The sequence below is a fragment of the Carassius gibelio genome, chromosome B11 (genome assembly GCF_023724105.1).
Source record: "Carassius gibelio isolate Cgi1373 ecotype wild population from Czech Republic chromosome B11, carGib1.2-hapl.c, whole genome shotgun sequence".
NCBI lineage: Eukaryota > Metazoa > Chordata > Actinopteri > Cypriniformes > Cyprinidae > Carassius > Carassius gibelio.
Window position 1 is genome coordinate 17266297 of NC_068406.1, and position 25616 is coordinate 17291912.

General features: G+C 37.6%; 1 protein-coding gene across 1 annotated transcript in view; it reads left to right on the top strand.

Moving 5' to 3' along the window:
- The window catches only part of LOC127968446 (phosphatidylinositol 4-phosphate 3-kinase C2 domain-containing subunit beta), a 45552-nt gene that overhangs the window by 3803 nt on the left and 16133 nt on the right, over window positions 1-25616 (top strand). The window contains exons 3-16 of the mRNA XM_052569686.1: window positions 1837-2688; window positions 2958-3058; window positions 3226-3386; window positions 5446-5566; window positions 7087-7198; window positions 7704-7783; window positions 7890-7953; window positions 8510-8656; window positions 8998-9031; window positions 9766-9961; window positions 13661-13783; window positions 17705-17872; window positions 18789-18900; window positions 22487-22629. Of these exons, the coding sequence (XP_052425646.1) occupies window positions 1924-2688; window positions 2958-3058; window positions 3226-3386; window positions 5446-5566; window positions 7087-7198; window positions 7704-7783; window positions 7890-7953; window positions 8510-8656; window positions 8998-9031; window positions 9766-9961; window positions 13661-13783; window positions 17705-17872; window positions 18789-18900; window positions 22487-22629 (2327 nt within the window). The 5' untranslated portion in view covers window positions 1837-1923. The remainder of the gene's footprint in view (window positions 1-1836; window positions 2689-2957; window positions 3059-3225; window positions 3387-5445; window positions 5567-7086; window positions 7199-7703; window positions 7784-7889; window positions 7954-8509; window positions 8657-8997; window positions 9032-9765; window positions 9962-13660; window positions 13784-17704; window positions 17873-18788; window positions 18901-22486; window positions 22630-25616) is intronic.

The following is a 25616-nucleotide window of genomic DNA, read 5'->3' on the forward strand; positions in this document are numbered from 1 at the left end:
TCCATTTCCTCTGCTGATCTGGAAAACGCATTGTATTTATTTTATTTATTTAAATGAAAATCACCAGAGATGATAGCAAAGGAATGTGGGGTTTTGCATTTTTGGGATGCAAAATGGGGTCAAAACGTAAAGCAATGGAAGGGGCCAGGAATGTCTGTCAAACAGATGCCCTTCTGCTTCCTCTTCGGTCTTTTGTTCTGGTGCCAGTCTTCTGGGGTAGAGTGTGAGAGTTTCCTACAGTTGTGTTAGTGGGCGGAGAAACAGACCCCCTGCCACTGTTATCATGCTATGAAGGAAATGATGGGTCACAAGTGGTCATAAACCTAAAGGAATAGTTCACCCAAAAATGAAAATCATCATTTACTCTCTTTTTCGTCATTCCAAACCCATGCAACTGGTACAATTGGTATTTTCTTTGGAACACAAAAGAAATCCAGTTTTGTTGTTTTGGATCTCATTGCCTTTCACAATATGGACAAAAATTGTGACAACATTATTCAAAATATCTTTTGTGTTCTTCCCAAAAGAATGTCTCAATGACAAGTAAATTTTTTTTAGTTGAGCCACGGTCCAAATAAATGTACACAAAGTGGTATACAGTACTTTCATCCACTTTAGGACCGCTCTGCAGTTTATTCAAGTTGTAACAATTATCATTCTAGCAGAAAACTGTCATTTGACCTTCCCAGCTGAATCCATTTACCATTGTGCAGGGTTATAGAGGACCATTAAGCCCAGTGGGTGTGTATGAGGCAGCAGCTGTGTCATGGCACATGTGTTATGAGGCTGATCGAACACTAAACCCATTTGAGCAGCACTCAGCTGATCTTCAGGTCGATTTGAATTCAAAGCTTAGCATCTGTCCAGCTGTGACTCCACAGGAATAGCCTCTTAATATGGCACATCAGTCTCCTTGCAAGAGAGAGAGCAGCTTCCCCCCACTGCGGAGGAACTGTTGCGCTGCAGAAGAACCTGCGTTGCACTGATGACTGTGCTGAAAGAGAACGATCAGCTTGGCTTTGTCTTTTGCTGAGCAAGCAAAGCCAATAAGACCCAGATGATCAGAGGCAAAGATAATCAAAGTTAGTCACACGTGCGCTACTTTAAACACATCTGTGACTGAACATGTGGTACTTTGTTCCATATTTGGTTCAAGAGCTTCTTTAGTTAAATGCTTCTTTCTTTATTTACTTGGCCATTTGTAGATAATAAAGGTGCTTGCTATATCTGTACCACCATATTGGCACTCACTTATTTTTATTTTTTTTAAAGCACATGATTAAAAAAAACATTGTTAAATGAAATATGTAGTAAATTCATACTATTCATATCAAATGTGTTTTTTTTTTAAGTTTTAACAATGTTATTATTAGTAGTAGTAGGAGTAGTAGTGGTATTTCTGCACAATAGTAATGTTTCTGACAAAATTTCTTCAAGTTAAACAGAAATTTGTTTTGACGGGTTGCCATTAGCACCTTTAAGTTTCTGTGTGTATATGGTGTGACGATCGTTTTTCTCCAATTAAACGGTAAAATTCTCATTTAGTGTAATTTAATGAGACGGCAGATGCTGAAATCACCGGGACTGTCGACACGCACTTCAGCTTATATAATAAATGAAACAATAAAAATCACACAGAGACGCACAGAAAATGCAGGTTTCCTATTTAAATTGTCCTTTTTGCAGCTTAACAGCTAGTTTTAGTTGCTAGCTTTTTGTGATGCACGTCAACATCTCTGTGCAAGGTTGATGACTTATTTTTTAGTGGCTCCTGATGTTGCAATCTTATCAGTTGTAAAATCATTTGTTTTTTCTTTCACTCTTATCTCCTGACAGAGCCTCATGAACCGGTTGTGCAACTCGTAGCACCATCCATCTCCTTTCTGCGTTCCTCCTGTGCTCTGCAGCACCCCCTACAGGAACATGTCTGAGGCGCAGACTCAAAGTGACCGGGAGCAAAGTTGGGGTTGCCTGGAATCGCTTGGACTGAGCCAGAGGGAGCTGGTCTTAGCAGAGGCCCTGCAGATGGAGTATGACGCCCTTGCCCGCCACCGACAGGACAAGGGACCAGCAAATACTCTACCTCCTGAAACCAGCAAGTCATCACCCGCAAGGAGCGAGCCCTCCATGCCTAGACCTGTTCCCAGTCCTCCTCGAAATAATTTGCAGCGGGGCTTTTCTGGATCTGACCCCATGCTCAACCACGTTCAACCTGGAGTATCAAACTTATCGCGATCCAGCGGTGAGTCTCACGGATTTAGTAAGGAGCCTCGTTACATCCTGGACGAATGGGAAAGTGATTTAGAAGGAACAGCCCAACTATTGTCAAAAGGTCTGCCATCTCTAGATGAGCCTCCGCCACCAGTACCGCCCAGAAATCCCATCCCCCAGAACGATCCGTTCATTGTCCATCGAAGCTCAGCCCCACGGGATGTCAACTTGTTCACTCCTGAGGTGGACCAGCCCAAGCTTTCCTTTGGAGACACTCTGAACTATGATAACCTCAATGACTCCCTTAGCAAGCTAAATGGGGATTGGCTGTCACCTAGTAGAAGCCAGAGAGTAAATGGGGACAAATCGGGGAAGGCAGTAGCTCGCAGTAACACCCTTCCTCCTCAGGTTCCTCCTCGCACCTATTTTCCAGCGCAGAAGAGTACTAGAAGCCAACGCAGAGTATCAGTTGATCCGGTGAGCATTCAGACGGTCATTTTCTTTAATTTCCTAGATAATTTCATAATACTATTTTTATTGCATTTTATTCCCTTTTACAATGCGTTTATGTGTGGTTGTAAATAATGAATTATAATAAAATTATATACAATTTTATATATATATATATATATATATGTATGTATGTATATGTGTATATTATTAATGTTGTTGTTTTGAGAATCTATAAAATGTTTTTCCCAATTTATAACTGTCAGATAAAGAGATATTTATTAAAAATAATTTAGGTATCCCTGGCGTCCAGGCCAAATGGCTTTGGTTATGAGCTCTTTCAGGTGTCTGAAGAGAGAGATGAAGAAGTGGCGGCCTTCTGTCATATACTTGACTTGTGAGTTATTAGTGTCTTTCGTGCCAACTTTTAAAAAAAAATTTGAAAATTATATTTTTCTTTTTCTCTTTTTTTTTTTCTTTTTTGTATATAAAAGTGTGTATAATTACATTTATTATTAGGACCATTCATTCCAATTTATTTACATCTTTTACTGTTTTCACCAGGCTACGATCGGCATACCCATGCAATGACTACTCAAAAAATGCAGGCTTTGTTTGGAGTCCATGTGTGGCACAAGATGAACTGCAGCAGGGCCTGGGGGTCAGCATAAAGGTCACGGTTTATAGTGACCACTTCAGAGAACCACTCACATTCTCTTGTGATGGTAAGAACTGAAGCGCTTGCAATTATTTGTAATCAAATAATACAGATCATTTAAATATTCTGTATGAGCTTGGTTATAACTGTGGAGTTGTATTTTCTGTTCCACATCCTGAAGCTTTTGAACGGGGCATAGCATCTCATTGGAAAGGCTGGAGAGGCTCTAGACCCTGAGTTCTCTTAATAGCATTACACTGAATGGGCGTTCTGCCAGCCATCTGTTTTGTGTACTCAATTAAAAGAGGCAGCTTTTCATTCAACTGCCTTGGAGGAACGCACTCAAACCCCCTCATACACACACACATACACGCACACAGAGACAGATATGGCCTCATGCGGTGAGATTAGAGAGAGGCCCAATAAATATGTCTTGAACATGTTTTCATTCTCACTTCTTCTTTTGTTTTTTTTTCTGCTCTGGCATGATTTGCCTGACAGATGCTCTTTATTATGGCAGCCTGCCAATGTATGATTAATGCGGACTGTGTGGTGCCATTCTCGCATGGCTCTGTTTTTGTGTCATGAGCAGCTGTGAAATTTGCTAAATGTTTGTTAAAATGATAGGTCAACCCAAAATAGTTCATAGGGCATGGAAAAATAGTTGGGTCTGTACAGAACTGCTCGAGGGTTGGGTAGCCCAGCCAGACCGTTGATGACTGTACATTCAATGAATATCTTTCACGCTGTACATTATAATATTGTGGTTTCTAAATTCACTTTCTTTTTTTCTAATTTAGGCAAAGCCTTTAAGAACAGTAGTTGTAATTTGTATTATTAAAAAATATATTATATTATATTAAAATTATCCTAAAATCACTTTATTACTAAAATAAGTTTTCAATTATTGGCCAGAATGTAATTATATTTTTTATTAAAATTAATAAAGTCTCAAAATCAAAAAGCTATTAATAAAATTAATATAGCAAAACTGCCATTTTTTTGTCTATTCAGTGGAAATCAAATGGCTATATAATTGACCCTACATATCAAACTGGAGTAAAGTATTTAATAAAAATAATTATATAATCACTAGTCTTGGTAAGAAATGGCTAATTTTATCAATGGAAATTGTGCATTGCAAAACAAATATGGGTAACAAGTGTCTTGTTTCTCTCTTTCCATGTAGCAATTTTTACCCTCTCTGCTGCCTAAGCTTGGCATTAGTTTATCTGGGTCTATTCACATGAAAAAAATATAAATGAAAAATTAAGAACCTAGCTTCAAGACTCCAGCAGAGCTGACCAATTTATTATTTAGAAACTACGGCGAAACTGAGGTGTGTGAAAAAGGGAGAGAGACGGGTGTTTTTTTCCAAAATGTACTCCCACTGTGACCGCAGTGCAGCAAATCTGCCCAGTTAGGGTGTAATTTGTGGAAAGCGGGGAAGGGTGGATTAACATTTTTTTCTGGTTCATCCCTACCTCTGCTCATTTGTTTCACATCCTCCCAGTGAAGTGACGAACATTGCTGTGAGCCAAGGGAAAATTCCCATCTTCTTTCTTCTTTGTTGTCCAACAAATGTATTCAGATCAGTAGGTTCTAATTTACTGTATCGGGAGTCAACATTTCCATTTTCAGGAGCTACACAGACATGTCACTACTTATTGATCTCGCTATAGATAAACCAATACCCTTTGAAACACACTGGGCAGTTCTGTTCCTTGTATGCTCATTGTTAGCATGTAATTAAACTGCCATTTAGTTTTGTGTAACAGTGTTTGGGGAACTTTAAAACTGTAGTTTCTCAAGTTTCAAGCTACCCATGATCAAAAAAGGAGATAAACATTCAAGCTTACCTTGTAAATACAGTTAGCTACAATACAAGTTTTTAGCTGAAATAGCTAACTGCATTGAAACTATTTAAGATGTCAATATCTACAAGACAAATACCATATGATACAACTTTTTACATTTGAACTGATGATTTTACATTTGAACTGAAGTCAACATATCATTTTATCACATCTACTTGTGGGAAAAGTTTAGTTGGTTGTTTCTCAACACACAAGTAAAGTTACATAATGTAGCTGTACTATTATAATATTGTTGTCATTTTCTCTCAGGATTATCAACCATAGACCTGCTGATTTATCAGACACTCTGCTATGCCCATGATGACCTGGATATGATTGACGTGGATGACTACCTGATGAAAATCTGCGGTCAGGCAGAGTTCTTCAAAAAGTAAGAACTAAGGATTCACCCAAAGTTACTTCACTTTTTTTGCTTGCTATCTAAATGCATAGAACTTCCATAGTCTTACATTAGAAGTTACATAATTAGCCTTAATCTAAGCTTTTTGTAGGTTAAATCAACCTTCTCCACGGAAACATGATTAGCCTGTTGTGGCAATTGTTTATAATCCGGTCTTCTTGTAATGCTGACAACAGGATTATGGGATTTTTTTTGGACATCTGCATTTGTCTTCCAGTGGCTTCATGTCTTGCTCAGCATACGAGTTTGTGGTTGGATTTTCTCCCTAATGTGTTATGGCCAAAAACAGTCCCCCACTGCTGTAGTGTGCAGCATGTTTCTAAAAAGTTACTATAAAATATAATAATCAACTATATGTTATAAGGACGTCCATTGTAAAGTCGTTTGAGTTGTGGGTGGAAATGGGGTGATTCCAAGCTGAACTGAAGATCTGCGGCCTGTGGTCTGAATAGCTCCTCGTCATATAACCGTGGCCCTTCATTTGTGGTTGCATAAAATCAAGCTGTGCTTATGTCTGTGGACTGATTTAACCACATTGGGTTTCCCCATGACACGACCACCATTTTGAGGCAGACTAAACTTATCACTCAAACGTGTGCTCTTCCTGTTTTTCTTTTTTCAAAAGGTTACTTGACATTTTTGATGAGATAATCGGTTGTAGTATTTTACTTAAAGGGCAAAGCTGACATAACTGAGGCTGAGTTTTTCACTGAGCTTAATACGGAGGCTGTGCAACAAGGACCACAGGTGTTGTTCTGTTGAATGTGTGTGTTGGTTGTTTTTGCTGTGGGTGCAGCTGTGTGGTAGGAAGTGTGTCTTTTCCTGATAAGCATGTGCTTGTGCAGGGCTGTGAAAAAGAGAGACATTGTGTGTATGACTGTTAAATACATAAGCATCAGTTTCAGAACAATAACATACTCGTAGAGACCTTGACTGGGTTCTATGACAGTGAAACAATAAACCACAATGCCAATTGTACAGTTGAAAACATGCTTGAGTATGAAGATAGTGGAATAATTTCAGTTTCTGTACGATTGTTTTTGTGTCTTTGTGCTTTTGTGTTGTTTTAGACTTTTAATTTGTGCTCTTTGTGTTCCCCTGGCTATCTCCTAATTGTTTTCACCTGTTTCTTGTTAGTCTATTAACCTCTGTGTACTTAAGCCCTTGTGTTTCAAGATTTCTTTGTCAGTTCTTGTCCATTGTTGGAAATCATTTGAGTGCCTGTTTTTGGATTTATTTAATTTTATTTAATTTTATTTATAAGTCATCAACTTATGTGCTTCTTATCTAAATTTGCTTATGTTACAACATCTTTGCTGAATGAAAGTATTCATCTATTTTCTGAATAAATAAAAATAAATAAATCGATAGATAAAGATAAATACAAATCTTACTGAACCCAAACTTTTCAATGGTAGTTTATATGTATATAAATAAATTATGAACCAATATTTCAAGTTTGCTTTTTTGCCTCTTTTCTTTTTGCTAAGCAACCAGACTCTGGCAAGCTTTGAGTACATCCAGCAGTGTTTGAAGTTTGACTGGGACATTCAACTCCTTCTTACCAAACGGAGTTCTGTCAATATGGAGCTGGCCCGAACGGTAAGACCAAAGCTGACAGCAGTGACCCAACAACTTGTTTACTGAACAATTGAAACAGTTGAAACCTGAAGGAAAGAGTTTTAGACTTCTTAACACAAACAAACATTGAGTTACACCTTTCAATTAATGTAATCAAAATGAATGTCAGTCATTTTAAAAAGGCAGTCCACATTTCACTAGGTGTTCATTAAACTAATCTGGAAAAAACATTTTTTGGGGGGTTGGGGTTTTGGTGGTGTACCTTTTGATGTCCATATCAACAAATTACTGTGGAAGTCTGCAGGACCTGTAACTTTTTTTTTGTTCTTTTAAGTATCATATTTTGTGTTCCACAGAAGAAGGTGCATACAGGTTTGGAATGCCATCACATTATGTTTTGGGTGAACTATGCCCTTTAGAGTTTCTTCCTGGAACCGTAGACTCCTACAGGGAACCATTTGATATCTTGTAAAAGGTGTTTTAAGTTTTAAATGTTTTCATAATGCAAACTGTTGTTGTTAAACAGACAGAGGATGATGATACTCCATCTACCATGAACCACAGTATTCTACTGCAAGAGAGGCCAATCAAACAGACTGTGACCAGGTGAGAGTGATGAAGAGGAGGTCAGGAAGTTTAGGCTGTAATATGCTAGTAGAGAGGTTGCAACATTCATTGTGTTTGACGACTCTTATTCTTGTCTGTGTGACAGGGAGGCACTGACTCTTCTTCTGGATACCTTTCACAATGAGGCGGAGTCTTTCCTTTTATCAGAGGTAAACTTGCTACAGACATTGCTTATCTGAAAATTCTTTGATAATGTTTAGTATGCTCAGTCCAAATCATGGTTGTCATTAGGGCTGAACAATAAATCGTATGCGATTCTTAATGCACATCTTGTCAGTAAAGCTGTTTCTGTAATCAGCGGTAAATCTTCATCACCTGCGTGCTTTCACATGGAGCAGCATTAACTACACCTAGCCGTTGTTCACTGACAAGGTGAGCAAAATATGATCATGTTTTTGTGCAGCTTGTCAGTGGACAATGGTTCTATGTTAAAGTGCGCAGGTGATGGAGATTTATTGCTGATTACAGAAGCGGCTTTACTGACAAGATGTGCATTAAATATTGCATACGATTTCTCATGCAGCCCTAGTTGTTATAGCTAACTAAAACCATAAAAAAATGCGTAACTACTAAAAATTGACCAAAGCTGAAATATATATATGAAAAATGTTTTAATAGTATTTAAAATGTATACTTTTTAATTACAGAAAATTAATTCCTTTTTTTTTTTCCTCAATGTCTTTTTTCCTGCATTGTCATTTGCAGGTTGAGTTGCCATTGCATGTGGAGCGGTTAGTGCAGTCTGTGAAGGCCTTGTGTTCTTCTCTAGCAGCTGTTGAAACACCTGACATCACTGCTGCCTTAAACCAGCTGCCAGCTTGCCCATGCAGACTACAGCCTAAAGTGCAGAAGGTGGTACCTTTGAACACTCACTTAGTCACAAACATTATGTGGGAAATGTTTTAGAAATCTGATGTACTGTACATACTGCTGTGCTGGCTAATCTCGTGTGAGACACCAGAGACAGTGCTGCAAACATGCAACTTTTGCTGCTTCTAGTTCCTTAAATGAGTAGAGCGACAATTCTCTACCTTGCTCAAACCGCTAACCTTTGAAACTGCTAGAAACACCCATGGATTAATGTTTTCTGGTTTTACTAGTTTCATTTTCACTTTAGACATAGTTTAGCATGACTCTCTTTCTGGTATTCATGCTTAATTGTGTGTATGTTTCTGTGTTAATTTTTTTTTTAGGATATCAGTGTCTTGGTGAAGAGAGAAAACCGAGGTACGGTGATTCTGGTCATACTGCTCTTTTGTTTTTTGTCAAACTGAAGCATACACTACCAGTGAAACATTTAGTCTTTATAATAACTTCTGTTCATATAAATTCCATTCGTGTTTTTTTTTTTAATTTTTTTATGTAGTTTTCGATGACTATACTTCCAAACTGGTCATAGTTTTGATGACTTACAGGTGTTTTTTTTTGGTTTTTGTTTTTTTTATTAATCTTTTTAGCTTAATTATAAACGAGGATTTGGCTACTTTTCAAATGCCCTTTATAAATATTTTTGATAATTCCATCATTGTTCCAGACTCAAACTTAATATAAATCTATGAAAATCCATCTTAAACGTATCCAATCAGTCAGTCAACTCAAGTGTGTCCAAACTTGACTGGTAGATTTAGACACTTCCTGGGGTTGAGGATTTGTTCAAGTGTGTCTTGTTTGTTGGAAGAGTGTTTATGTAGCATCCTGTTATGAGGAAGTCTGTGATCTCAAATAGGCATAAACAGGAAGGATGCAGCCTTGTCCATGACACTTACAACCAATGTCCTTCTGTCAGCTTTAACTTTTGAATTCATACTGCTGCTCCATCCAGTGCCTGTGAACATAAAATGTATAAGATATGAACAAGCTTCATGTCAGGGATAATGTACAGTCAGAATCTAGCATTCTAAAAAGTCTTGGCATCAGAATTTGTATTTAAACAACAGAACCCATTTTTTTTCACCTTACAGTGGCAATTGTGGAGAAGTTAACTGCAGCCATCTTGGATCTTGTGGAGCTGTACTGCAGCACTTTCAATGCTAATTTCCACACCATGCCACACAGCAGCAGATCCACAGCCCCCATACAGGAAGCTGGAATGGTCACCAACGTGCTTTCCTTCAGCATTTACGCAGCTCATCGCATCCCTATCACATGGGCTGCCAGGTAGTGCTATATTTCTTGTTTTGGTTTCATCACCTTTGAAAATCCATTTAATTTTTTTTAAACATTAAATAGGTTTTTAAAGAAATGAATGATATTTGTTCAGCAATGGGTGTGATCAAAAGTGAGACATCTTTTTACAAAAAAATTATATTTCATATAAATGCTGTTCTTTTGAACTGTCGGTGGTTATAAAGACGCTCAAATACATTTTGATGACCCCAAACTTTTGAACGGTAATGTTTACTGTAATACTTGATTGTTTGCTGTCAGCTGTGCACTGTGTTCACGTAGCACAAAGTAATGTGGGTGTTGCTAAAAACAATGGAACGTGGAAGATTGCCTTCTGTAGGAAAAAGAAATATGAAAAGTGGTTTGTTTTGACAATTTGAACGAGTTCAGATTTGCACTAGTGAGCATTCTTGTTTGTTTTGCAAATGCAAACAGATCAGCCATCCGGAATGACAGGTTTTTAACAAGACTTTCCATCATATTATATTACATGCTGTCATTACTGAGAAGCAAAAAGTAGACAAATCTTCTAACATTAAGGCAAATAAAACCGATTCGAAAGTGCCACAATATGCATTTATCAGAAAAATAATTATTGCTTTGCCTTGTGTTAAATAGCCCTTTTTTATTTGTTCAGTAAGTGCTGCTTTCCCAACAGATTGCATGCTCCATCTGTTGATCACTTTCTTGAACTCATTTGCTCAGGATAAGAAAATCTACAAAATATAATTTAGATTAAAAAAAAGAAAAAACCTGACTGTTGCATTTTTAGATGGAATTCTGTGGAAACTATACAGGAAAAGTAGACTAGTCTGGAAGAAGAGATGCAGCTGTACACCAGCTGTCCACATTGCTGATCCCCTTCTGTAATCCAGCAGGATTATTTGGTGTTACGATCTACAGAGAGGGCTCTTAAGAATGGCATTCCCTTTTTTTTTTTCAGTTTTCTTTACCCTCCATCCTAAGCCAGAACTGTGGCGACCACTCCCACCAGCATGAAGACAGATGCTGGCCAACCCTAAATGTCACTACACCTCTCCCAGTCATTCAGTGATAAAATAATACAGCCCCTTCCCCTCCCCCACACAGCACAGGAATGGTCTCTCCCACCCACTGACCTGAACTAGTGCTCTTTGTCTCCCTCTGAAACTGATGCTGATTGTGGAACAAGCCATCACAAAGAAACGTATATGGGAACTCGGCATAACCTTTGACCTCCGGAGGCCAGGCAAAGGGAAGGCTGTGTACCAGGCACCTGTGCAGTGGTGATGGAGGGTTTACGTTCTCTTGCATCCCATCTGCTTTAGGCAATTAGACTCAATCAGACAGGCGGATCAGTGTGAAACGACTATTTAAAATATGAATATGGTTAAATGGTTTCTATGAGACACTGTAACCTTAGTGGTTTTTCCTCTGCAGTGTTTTTGTGGATCCTCAGATCAGTATTAAGATTAGTGACATTAGTATTTCAATCACATGTTTTTCTTTCCTCTTTGGTATTTCTTTTAGCTTTGGAATGTTTTCCTTCCATTTAAACGGGCCTCAGGAGAGTTCATTTCCCATTTAGAAGTCTCTATAAGTGCTTGAATTGAAGTTGAATGATGTGGGAGAACATCGGATAATGTTGGGATTAGGAGAGAGAAGTTGGGATAAGGGAGCAGGGTTTCCACAGCCATTAAATTAGCTAGCAAACCCAAATATGGAATAATGTGTGTTTAGGATAGACTTAAAGGGATACTTCATCCCAAAATAAAAAAAATTCATTTTGGGGTGGAGTATCTCTTTAATTAAAGAATTGACCCCCCCCCCCCCCCTCTAGTTTGTTTATTACCAAATGAGGATTTTACCTGGTAAACTTGTTTAATAAGATCTTGCCAGAAAAAAAGTTTTGTATTTTAAACATCTTGTAAATATTTTTTTATCCTTTTTATACACCTATGTAATTGGTAGAAAATTAACCCCACGCAACACAGTTCTTGCATTAAAATCCCAGCTACCTAAACAAAACATAAAGTGAAATCTGTGCTAGTCACATGGAACTTTGTGGATTTGTCATGGTCAAAAAAGTCACACAGTAATGCCAAAAATGTCACTAAATTTAATGCAGACTTGAACACATTTTTTTATGCTGCTCTTCTAAATCATGCACACTATTCACATTTTCTCAGTCAGTGCTTGAAGATTATTCATTTGAAATGTAAAATAAGTTAACCCAAAAAGGAAAGTACTTTCATTTATTCATTGAATGACCTTCTTCTGTTAAACAATAATGGAAAATTTTGTAAAAACAAAAATGCTTGTCCGTGCAATTGCCATTAAAGTGAACTGGAGCTTTTAATTGGTTACTCCACCCCAATTAATTACTTACCCTCATGTCATCCCAAACCCGTAAGACCTCCATTCATCTTCGGAACACATTTTCAATGCATTCTGAGAGCTCTCTGAACCTGTCATAGACAGCCCTACAAGTAACATGATTAATGTCCAGAAATGTAGCAAGGAGATAAGTTAAATAATCCGTGTGACATCAGGGGTTCAACTGTAATTTTACCGAGCTATGAGAATACTTTGTGTATAAAAAGGCTTTTACTTTTGTCCGTTTGGTGTGGCTGACACACAACAGCATACGCTGTTTGCATTCAGTGGATACTCTCCATAATGATGCTATGGTGACGCAGAGGAGACAAATTGTTTTAATTATTTTTTTTTTTTCTTTCTGCAAGTTGATCATGTTACTTACATTGGTGTCTATGGGAGGGTTAGAGAGCTCTCAGAATGCACCAAAAATATCTTAATTTGTGTTCCAAAGATGAATGAAGGTCTTATGGCTTTGTGCATTTTTGTAATTTAATGGTAATCCCCTGGGTGCATATTAAAATGGAGGGCATGAAAACAGACTCTTTAAGCACTAGAGTTCTGTTGATACTCACCTCCTACAGCAAATCAATTGTGGTGATCAGAACAGGCTGACATCTGCAAGTTTAGTGCGGCCTACAAACATCACAAACACTCAAATTAGTGCAGTTTTTTTTTTTTTTTTTTTTTTTTTTTTTTTACGTGCGCCAGTGGCAAATTGAAAAACTGATTGATCTATCTAAAGCTTTAAATACAGAAGTAAAATAAATTTGAAGAATTAAATTCATAGTCAAATGCACATCTAAGTCCAACTAAAATGTATGTAATATGTCATACTTGAAACTTTTCGTCCTTTTGACTTACATATTCATGGAAGTTTGATCTGTTACAAAAAAAAAAAAAAGAGATTACAGAAGTTATTGATTTTTATATAATTCTTAGGAAGGCTGAAATGTTTGCATATAGAATTTTATTTTGAAAATATTTACATGTTTATATTTTCATAATGTATTATGTGTGTGTGTGTGTATATGTGTGTGTGTGTGTGTATATATATATATATGTATGTGTGTGTGTGTGTGTGTGTGTGTTATACATTGATTACACTTATGATTACCTTTTAATAATAATTCTGTCATCTAACTCATGGAGTCTATGAGATTAGCTCAATTTGGTCACAGTGCTTATCAGGTTAGCAGCACCTCCCTGCAAAGGAAGGTTCTCAGTGATTTAATATCCCAAATATCTTGGCTTCCACTAGGTGTAACTTGTTTCCATTTGATGATCTCACCCTCTTTTGTCTTTCTGTCTCTTTTTCACATAACCCATCTACAGCTATGAAAATTTCTTCCTGTCCTGTTCTCTCACCCATGGCGATGTGGAGCTTTGTGCCCCCCAGCACACCAGTAAACAGGCGGTCAGCAAATATCTCTTCCACCTGGTGGTGTGGGACCAGAGGTGAGCCTGACGCCAATCCACACACTGCACAGACACGATCTCTTTGAGGTTTGTCAAAAATAAATGGCCTAGTGTTTGACAGGGTATCCGCGGGGTCATAATAAGTCATAAATTTAACAAAAATAATTTAAGGCCATAAGTCATAAAAACGTCCGGATTTTCCATACAAGGTCTTAAAAAACATTTAGCCACGTCTTAAATTGATATGCTAGTCCATTAATTTGTTCTTCCATCAAAATGCGCTCGCAGCGTCAACGGCATTCATTTGTTTCGCCTGTTGTAGTTCTGTATGAGGAATCTGGGTGGGATCACACTGGTATCACAGCTGTCCAGAACTACAAGGTCCATGCGGCAGCATACAGACATGTCAGAAGGATTTTCACAGAAACCCGCGCGAACTCCGATCATACTGTATCATACTGAGGCACTGCTATCACAGTGGGAACATTTACCTTTAACGATCTATGGCTCGAAGATGGTGCGTTTAGTAGCTGGCTCAAGCCCGTCGCTAACAATGGGTATCAAGCATCCAAACACAAGACGCGGAAAAGCTGAACTGAGTAACTTAAGGCTGGTTCACACGGCAGGATAATTAGGCCGATTTTAGCCCCGATTCACCCCTTCCGACAATCTTAGGATGCTCCGATTATCGTAAAATAATCTGATCAAATATTCCTGCCGTGTGTGGTGTGTTAAGACTGCTCTCCTCTGCTCGGAAGAATGTCGGGACCGCTCCGATCTCAAATCGGGGATATCCAACATGTTGGATTTATTTGGCCCGATTTCGTCTCGTGTGTGGTGTCCCCCGAGGACAAACAATCACGCAGCCTGTGGACTGTGGCGTGTAGCCAATCAGAAAGTGAGGTGACGAGGCAGTGATAGTACCGGGAAACAAAATCAAAACAGCCGGCGTATATAATATAACAAATACAAATAAAGTCGATGAGCATAACTACATCCACAACTGCAGTCCACCAGAGTACATGGAAACGAATATATGAACGTTTATTTCAACGGTTATTAATCTGTGTAGTACGTAACAACATTTCTATGAGAGAAAACAACAACTTATCTCCATATTATGATATAGCAAGTATAGTCCATGCTCGCGTTGTCTCCACCTCTTTGACCATCGCCTTTTCTTGTTTTTCTTATGTTTTTTTTTTCGTTAAAAAACAAAGCACAAACTATGGCCACTGCATCCTCTTCGTCCGCCATGATTGTTTACTCTGAAGTCACGTTTGATCTCGAGGGATTTTGCGAGATTTCCCGTCTGACCTGGGAATGCTCGGGAGTCAAATCGGTTCGTGTGTGATGAGTTGATATTGCCGTGTGGCTGCACACCACACACGGAACGACCAAAACTGTTAAACCCGTGATTTTTTTATCGCTGTGTGTGGGGTCTCTCATATTTGGAAAATCGGCCGACAATTTTAAAATCGTCCCGTGTGAACCAGGCCTTAGCTGGTTACTCGCGCGCTCCGTGTTCGTTGCGGAGAGAGAACGGTCTATCACGGACAGTATCATGGACAGTATCATGAACGAACAAATACTAATCGCAGTTTTGAACAAACAAAAGGATGTGAAAGAGCCAAATTCAGTACCGCGTTCAGGGCTCACGCAGAGAAAGGCGTCTCAAAACGCTTGTAACCGAATTTGCTTCTTTTTGCTATTGTGCCGACAAATACATACAAACCATGTCAAAATACCCGACTTTAGCCCCTTTCACACTGCACATCGGACCCGCAATATTCCCGTAACATTGCCTGGTCGCCTTCTGTGTGAAAGCAACCACGTCCCGGAATTGATTACCGAATCGAACCCGGGTCGGGGACATAGTAACATTGCGGTAATCGATCCGGAACGAGCGCTGTGTGAACAAAAGCCAGATCTAATTCCGTATCGAAGTGATGACGCGCGTTATCGCGCGACTTTTTTACCGGCTGTTTTGAAGGAAGATCAACATTCGCTACGAAAACATATGTGCAAACTGTAATGAAGCAGAGATCAGTTAGTTCCTCACTTTCCGCGCTGATGCAGAGATTGTTTGCTTGCTTCAGTTAAAGTATAACGTGCCAAGCGTTGTCGACTCGTACATTACACGTCACGCGCTGATGTCACGTGTCGTTACGGGATCTTCAAGGGTTGTGTGTGAAAGCACGCACATATACCGGGTCATCACTGGCAGTGTGAAAGTGCCAAATCTAGCGACCAGGGAACAATTACAGGAACACTTTACCCCTGTATTTGCCGGAATGGCAGTGTGAAAGGGGCTTTTTTCAGTTATTTGTCAGTTATTTCTTTGGTGAAACTAAACAGTTGAGGAAAAAGATGCGTTCATCGTCTCTTAAAGTGACCGCGCCTAATTTAGCTATTAGCTGCTGTAATGTTAATCCAAGAAAATGAAAGAAAAATCACTCACTGCTCTTGACTGCATTACTTTGTAGTTTTAACAAGAATTTATGCACAGTCAAACCAAAAATTATCCAGACTCCAGATATAATTTTTGATAAACATATTTTACTAGTAGGTACAGGACACTAATACATTGATGTAAGCGAGTTTAAGCAAACTGTGACATTTATACCCAAAGGATCTTCATACAGTGAACTACTAGTGAAATGGATAGATATAAATGTTTTATGTATCGATCTATATATAAAATTGGGAACAAAAATTATTCAGCACTTTATAAAGCACCATGCTTTGCTTATGTGTTTTTTTTTCTGAATTGCTAATGCAACCTCACACCACAGTCTGAACAAAATGAAGCATTGCTTGGTATTTGGTCAACAAAGTATTGATAGTTGTGTAAATATTGTCATTATAACAGTTGTCTGTAGTTTTGGTTGATTGTAATCCATTACATACATTTCTATCAAAGTTATGACATTGTCAAGACTAATTTGTTCTGACAGAGTTTAACTCTAAATTCTTGTCATATTTTATAACCATTTTAGAAGCAATAGCAAATAAACTAATAATGTGAGAAATGTTCAAGGTGTATGATAATTTTTTTAAAAATACATTTTGGTTTGATTGTATATAAAATGTTTACATTGAAGACTATCCAGTGCTATTTTACATTTTAATTATTCTGTGTCTGTACCTGGGCACCTACAAACTTATAAAAACTTTGTAAATAGCAAAAATAAATAAAAATGAACGAACATACAAATTAAAATATTACAAACAGGGCCCACTGGTACAACCTTCAGCGGGGCCCCGCTGACCCCAGCCTGTGTGTGTTGAATACTGTGACCAAACACCAATAACACTTGTTATTTTGGAAATTAATTCCATAAAATAATTAATTTACAATGTTACAATTGTTTAGTGTTCCTGTGTTCTTGATACTCAAGTAAAAGAAGGTGAAGGCTTCAGTTTCTTAAACTTAAGAAATAATCGAATAACTCTTTTATCGTAATTCGTGTAGGTCATAAATTCAAATCCTAATAGTCATAAAAAGGTCTTAAAAAGTCTTAAATTTGACTGATTAAACCCTGCAGAAACCCTGGTTTGAACACATTAGATCTAAGCTTGTTTACCAAGTATTACAGACATCATATTTGAAAATAGCTCATGCAGCTCAACTTCCTGTGGCTGTTTTTGTACTCTTCCGCCTTACTGTAGCTTTGGTATTGTTCAGGGATATTTTTAGTGGACAGTTCTTAGTGGACCTCTTTTTTTTTTTTTTCTCCTCCATCCTGGTGAATATATTTAGTCTCATGCATGCAGGTGTGAGTTATACTATTATAACTCCCAAGTGTAGGTGTTTAAAAACAAAATGTTGCATTTATGTTGTTGTTCTTAGTTTTGAGAAACCGTTTGAATTCTAATTTTATACTTAACGGAAGTATTCTAAAAAACATGTTTCAAATTGGTTTTATACTAATTTTAATTTTGTCTTTCAAAATACAGAGTTTGCTTCCCCATCCAGATCAATCAGTTACCGAGGGAGTCACAGCTGACTGTGACGCTATATGCCACCCCTCTACCACCCCCTGGAGGTGCGGAGGAAAAGAGCAAGCAGAAACGCAGCATGGAGTCTTTGGGTTGGGTCACCATGCCCTTATTCAACTTCAGACAGTAAGCATGTATATGTTTTCTTTTTTTTTATTGCTGGCAGACTTTTTTTAGTTTGTGCATTTTTGTCATTAATGATAATGGCAAGAGTGCATATTAAAATGGAAGGCATGAAAACAGACTCTTTAAGCACTAGAGTTCTGTTGATACTCACCTCCTACAGCAAATCAATTGTGGTGATCAGAACAGGCTGACATCTGCAAGTTTAGTGCGGCCTACAAACATCACAAACACGCAGATTAGTGCAGGTTTTTTTTTTTTTTACGTGCACCAGTGGCAAATTGAAAAACAGACTGATTTATCTAAAGCTGTGTAAATACAGAAGTAAAATACATTTGAACAGTCAAATTCATAGTCAAATGCACATCTAAGTCCAACTAAATAAATGTAAAATGTCATACTTGAAACTTTTTCATCCTTTTGACTTGCATCTTCATGGAAGTTTGATCTGTCACAAAAAAAAGGCAGAGATTACATAAGTTATTGATTTTATATAATTCTTAGGAAGGCTGAAATGTTTGCTTTAGAATTCTATTTCGAAAATACTTGTGTGTGTGTGTGTGTGTGTGTATGTGTGTGTATATATATATATATATATATATATATATATATATATATATATATATATATATATATATATATATATACACATACACACACACACACACATCATAAAATTTTTCTTAAATAGAGATGCATGTCTATATATTTATATACGTAATAAATTTACACATTACACACACAAACAAAACCTTTATTTTGCATGCGATTTAATCATAAATCATTTGACAGCACAAAAATATTTACCTTTTGTTTAAAAGATAAAGACACATACTGAGGTCAAGTGTCTAATTATCCATATTCTGCATCCATAAGCGGATGTTAGGTGTTTTCTGACCCTGTTTTCCCTCTTCCTTAGTGTTCTGACATGTGGGAGGAAGCTTCTGGGTCTCTGGCCTTCAACCCCCGGCAGTGGAAACGCACGCTCCAGTATGCCCAACTTCAGCCAGCCAGACAGCGTCATCCTTCAGGTTCGGCCTTTGCTCAATCCAAAGTGTAATCATAAAGCAAACAGTTTCCCGCTTGTCATACTTCATATTGTATTACTCTTAACTCTGACTCACTCATGTTCTCAGTAAACTCTCATTACTCACAACTCACTTCTCTTCCATACACTTATTTTTCTCCTCCTCCTACAATGTGGTTGATCTGTCTTTTATTCAGGAGGTTGCCTTGTGCCAAACAGGCCCTTAACCCTTATGTATTTACACCCATTAAAGTTAACTATTGAGAACATATGCATAGAAAAAAGGTTTAAGGTGTTTAACCCTCTGTAGTCGATTAACGTGTATGTGTATGAGGTATTTTATCCTGATAACCCAGAAAAGAACTAAAATTACACTTTCAGTGTAGAAAGCCTGACGTGTCGTGATGTTTCTTTTTCATGTCACCCTTCATTTAGATGTTTATAAGAAACTGAAAAAAGCACAAATGTCAGGGCATGACACAACTTCTCCAGGCCCCAAAAAATACCCTTAGACCTCAAAGGGTTATGCAGTATATTTTTTGAAGGCATGTCTAGTTAGAATATCTGTAAAAAAAAAAAAATAATAATAATAATGAAGGTATATGTGTAATTGAGCTTTTCTCCTTGGCTCGTAACTTCAGCAGTAATAGGGTCAGGCTAGTGTGCAAATTGAAGGAAGGAACTGTCCCGCTACTTGCAAAATGTCCTAAAAGTAGGTCAGGTTGATCTGCAGAGAAAGAGAGCGAGACGGATAGATACAGAATTTTTCACTTTCATGTGCATCTAAACAGCCCTATGCAAAATAAGCATAGGAAACAGTTTGACAACATAAAACTACATTTCATTCTGATTTTGTTGCTGCAAAAGGACATCAGCCCTTCTGTATAAGATAATAACTAGTAACATAATACTTGTTTTGCTTTGAATTTTAATGTCTCATGCTTATGAAGAATACATTTAAGAATACAGTAAAAACAATGATATTGTGAAATACTACCATAGTTTAATAAGCTGATTTCTATTTTGGTATGTTTAAAATATTTTTTTCTTGTGATGGCAAAGCTGAATTTCAGTGTCCCATGATCCTTTAGAAATAATTCTAATGTGAACCATTTCTTATCAATGTCAAAAACTGATATCGTGCTTAATATTGTTTGAACAGAAAGCATTTTTTTTTAAATGGAAATGTTTTGTAACATTATAAAGGTCTTTACCGTCACTTTTGATCATTTCAATGCATTGCTTTTGAGTAAAATTATTTATTTCTCAATGTTAGCTGAACCCCCCAAAAATTGGTAACTCTGTATTTGACCTTTTACTGTATTTCTCAGACAAGGTGTGTAAACATTCAGAAGTATGGGGGATGTTTATAAATATATAACATTCTTATGACTCCATGCATATCACATTTTATTTCTAGCACACTAAGCAAGTAAGCAGTGTGTTTCCAGGTTTGTAGGATCACAGAATTTGCTTCTCCACTGTGAATAAATCGCCATCAGAATCCATGAGTTATATCACCGAGGTGGCATGTACAGATGTCCCCTTGAGAAAAGTTTACGAACCGATCAGGACTGTACTCAGACCATCATCACAAACACCTGAGACGTCACCTTAGATCTTGTGCAAACTTAGTCACCACTTCCTCCACATGCAATGTCCTCTCTTAACACATTCAGACGTGACATTTCAACGCTGCTCTTTGTAAACAACCTCTCCGTTGGTATTGTTCTGAAACGATGTGGTAAATCACGTGTGTGCATGCTTTTCTCTTCACTCGGATGGACCTCTGTGAAATTCCCACCCTCCAGACAGGCCTCCTACTATACAATCCCCACTCTTCTTTCTGCCATCTCTGTGTGCCAAACCAGCCCATAGTAGTGCCAGTAGAGCTCTTTTGTGCCTGAATGGCATGGCTTTGTTTAAGGGCAGTGGGCTGTGCAGTTTAAACTGGGAGCGAAGCCTGGTCCTGTGCCTATTCAGTAGGTTCTGCCCCTCATTTAGGTGCTGGGGTTATTCAGTGTGAGTTGGCAGATTTCCCTCAGTCAGTCCCTGCAATCTGCCTGTTAAGCCAAAAGATGCATCTGGGTCTAATGACACATCTGGGACTCGTTAAAACGATAATAATGTGTGCTCGTTCTCTTTAGCTTCTCTCCATCTCTTATCCATTGCTGTTTTATTCTTTCACTTTCTCTGACCCCATTTTTCACACTCTTTTTCTTTTTTGTTTTCAGTAAGTAAATATTATTGAGGCTTTCATGCTGAACTAAGTCCTACTTTTTCAGTTGACAAGTATTTAATTATTGCAAGGTACTGATGGAGTAAATGAGCATAAAGCCAACTGCAATGCCTATTTGTATATGTGTCTGTGTGTGTATGTATGTATGTGTATATATATATATATATATATATATATATATATATATATATATATATATATATATATATATATATATATATATATATATATATATATATAAAATTGTCTGTTAAAATGTATTAAGCTTTGTCATTTTATGTGTTTTTTTTTTGTTTTTTTTGGTCAAAAGCATATCAGATATCAGAATATATCAGAAGCATGATATTTAAAGCTAGTAGTCTACCTCTGGTGCTTTGTAATTGAAATTACCAGTAATTATAGATACAAAAATAAATATTCAGTTTGTTGTGGAACAGCTTTATTTTTAGTGTTTTAGGGCTTATTTAATTTTCACAAACATAAAATACACTTCTAATTTATGAACAATTTAATGCATTGTCTGGCCCAAATAATTTTAATTGCCCATTAGGAAATAGCTGCCCAGCTGTGTAACCAAGAATGCCGCTGATTGAACTGACTTGCCTTATGGGAGAAACATTTGGTGGGAAGGTCATGAAATGGATGAGGGACTTGTGTGTTCTGCTCTGCTAATGGATGAAGTGTGATGCTGAGAGGCATATGGCAATAAAGACTGGACTGATTTCAACCCGAGTTGAGAGAAGTGGGAAAACAGACCCAGATTTCCCTGTCATGTGCTTTCATTGAAAGTTTTTATCTTAGTTTTTCCTTGATTATCAAGAGAAGAAAAAAATTGGCACTGGGTACATGTGGTTGTAGTTTCCGTTTGTCTTTTAGTTGAATGTATGTTGGATCTCTGGTGTTAAAATTTATTGTTGCTGGTATTTAACTTGGCATGTTAAAGGTGAAAGCCTCAGCTGTTCATCGTGATGTTATGGCTTTCAGCACTCGTGTTAACTGCTGCCAGCCGTGACCGTGAACCTCAGTGTTTGCTTTGGATCATAAACCTCCTAATTTCGCTCTTGTGCCATCTTTGCAATCCATGAACTAGAGTAAATTTGACCTGTGATTTGGTTGTCTTTATAAGATGCCTATTAGGGTAGAGTGATTTATTAAATATCCATGAAATGCTTGCATTGTTTGCAACAGTTGCATTGCTTGCTTGCACTTTTTAAGTAAAAGGTGAAATTGCATTGCCATTAGATTCAGCTCAGACTTACAGCTGTTTCCTTTGACTATTACTTTGTGTGTTTAAACCCTCCATTGTTAATACCGTGGCTCATTTTCAATAAAACACTCCTTGTATTTTCAGGTGGACTTTCCCACTTCTTCTTTCGAAGTGCGCTTCAGCACCCCCGCTCCAGCAGAGTTCAGCCCCCAGTACGAGTTCTCCCGTCTGGACCAGCTCAGCCAGAGACAGCTACATGATATCTTGCACAAGAAGTCCCTTTTCTGGTGAGTTGGAGGTCTGGTAAATCCTAAAGCAGCTGACACGTCTTGATCTAATTATTTGTTTTACTGTTTAATGTTTTCAAGATCTTTCTGTGTTCTTTCTCTGTCAGCATTTAAAATGCTAAAAATACCTTGTAATAAGGAACACTGTGCATTTCCTATTAGATTAATACAATATTTCCTCTTTAGTTCAACCAATACTGTGCTAGGTTTTTTTAATCCAGCTGGTTTTGAATCAGGAAACCACTAATGTCCTCGTTTTTGAACAACTCGTTGTGTCTAGACTGGCACAAAATAGATTGGAAAGATCAAAGTTAATTTTGACAAAGCTTGATGTGCATTTGTTTAATGAAACTATGTTAGCTACTCCAAGTAAAATTTAAATTTTTAAATATAATGAAATAAAAAAAAAATCATATTTATTATACATTTAATGTAATTGCTAATTTATTAAAGGGATCGTTCACACCAAAAATTAAATTGTCATTAATTACTCGCCCGCAAGAGCCTTTGTTTATTTTCAGAACACAAAGTTAAGAGATTTATGAAATCCAAGAGCTTTCTGACCCTGCATAAACAGCAACACACCTGACACGTTCAAGGTCCAGAAAGGTAGTAAGGACATTATGGCCTTTTGCACCACGGGAACCTTTTCATAGTTCCAGAACTAATTGTGGAACTACCAATTTTTGCGCTTTTTCTCACTGCCGGAGCTTGGTGAGATTTTTAGGACCGGACTGCTTTTTTCGAGAACTAGCAGGGTCTAACCAGCACAACTGGTACTAACCATGACTGAATTAGACATTTGATTGGCCCGACGCACTCAAACAAGGTCACCCGCCATGTTTTAAAACGCTGTGTCACATGCTGTAAACATTGTCAACTTATTTTGCAAGTATGATGAACAGCGATAAATGTACGGCCGCTGAATTGCAGGCACTTGTGGCAAATATAGCACTGCCAGTTGTCATTGGCGATTCTTAGTCCTCCTTTCCGTTCTTTCAATCGATTTACGTTTATGTCGACATTCCATGTCCATTATTGTGAAACCCGCAAGACACAACAAAAATACAGCTCCTATCACAGCGTCCTCCATCCTCCAGTGGTTAATATTGTTGTTCTTTAAGTTTGTTTAACATCGTGCACAGATGACATCACTGTCGACTGGTTTACATTGCTTCCTAGTACACACTGTTGGTTCAAATGTAACACTTTAAATGGTACTGGGAAATAGTTTGCGCAAAATCTTTCCAGTACTTTAGTACTGTACATTTAGTTCTGGAAGTAAAGAGGTGCGAAAGGCCCTTTTGTTAAAATACTCCATGTGACATCAGTAGTTCAACCATAATGTTATCAAGCAACAAGAATACTTTATGTGCACAAAGTCCAAGCTTCCTCTGACTTGATAAACAAACATTTACGTAACAATGTTTGCCTCTCTAGTCAGTGGAAGCTTAGACCGTTTCTGTTTGTAGATCTTCTGACTGATCACATGCTCAAAACCAGCAACATTTTGGTGGAAAAGAAATTGCTGAAAGCTGGTTCTCAGGTTCTTTGAGCCTGTGAGTTAAAAAATTTACATCTTACTTTCTCATTCTAGCTCAGTCATGGAATTCACATAGTGGGCGTTCACACTGTAAACTGATAAACGGAGAATGCAGCAGGATGATATACAGACATGGTTTTGAAAACTGCATCTCCTCCAAGACAAGGATTGATTAAGTGTAGCTGCCCCCTCAGATAACCAGTTAATGCAAATTCAGATTCAGCTGTTGTTACACATTATCCGTATTTCATCATCATGAAATCGCTTTTCTGCTCCCAAATGAGCATGTCTGCATTGGAACAGAGGTTGAGGAAGCTCAGAGTGATGTTGAGGTGCTGATCAGACACTTATGAGAGGATGAAGCTGGTGTCAGATCCTTCCTTTTCGCTAAGAGTTTGGACAAACAGCATTATCCACTTCCTTTTGTCTTTTCTGTTACTCTCTGCTTCCCCATCTCATCCCTCCTTTCAAGTGACAGTGGGAGGAATAGCGGCATTCATGTGGAGCTGGAAAAGTTTCAATGTGAGAATTGATGTCTAAGTGGAGGGGGACGAAATGTGTACATTACATGCAAGCACCATTTTAACATTGCACAAATTATTTTTTTTACAATGAGCATATACTTAAAGTAGAAAAAAAGATGAATACTTGTATGCATTAATAAAAAAATAACAGTACATTTTAAAGATGTAGATGTCAAATAATGTTTGTCGTCATGGGCGTTAATTTGTTTTTTGTTTTTTAAAGAATAATTTTACACTGCAATGATATATGTATATGTATTTGTTAAATGCAGCTTTCTTTTTAGACTATTAAAAAATAATCAATCAATAGTGGTTTTGGCATATCAAGCAGAACGACTGCTTTCAACAATAACAATAATGGGAAATGATAATGTTTTTAATAAATGCAGGCTTGGTGAAAGTGAGACTGCTTTAAAAAATGCATATAGATCATGCATAATTTAATAATGTTTAATATGTATTATTATGATGCTATTTTATTACATGAAATAGAATATATGATTATCATCTGTATGTGAAAATTTCCTTATTGTGCTTTTATGGATCAGGTCTTTTGTTTATTCTATCTTTGAATATGAGGACATTTCTGGTACTCAGCAGGGCTTGGTGCTCTACAGTCCTCACTTTGTTACAGTCAACTTTAGACAGCCGATGTAGATATCCTCCCCAGCTGGCTCTGTTCCTCTTCTTTCTCTCTCAGCTGTTTTTCCGCTCTGCCTCTGGTGCTCAGAGCCTGTGGAGCTCTGAAACATTTGCTGCACTGTAAAATCTGAAGCCACACCAGCCTGGAAATATTCAGTCATAAATTTTCTCCATCTCTCGGATCAAAGGTTAAGCGTTTGAGCTGGGTGTGAACTGTCTGATCTGGCTTTTATCAGCAGAGAGTTGATGTTTCTTCTCTTTGGTGGTAAATACATAAA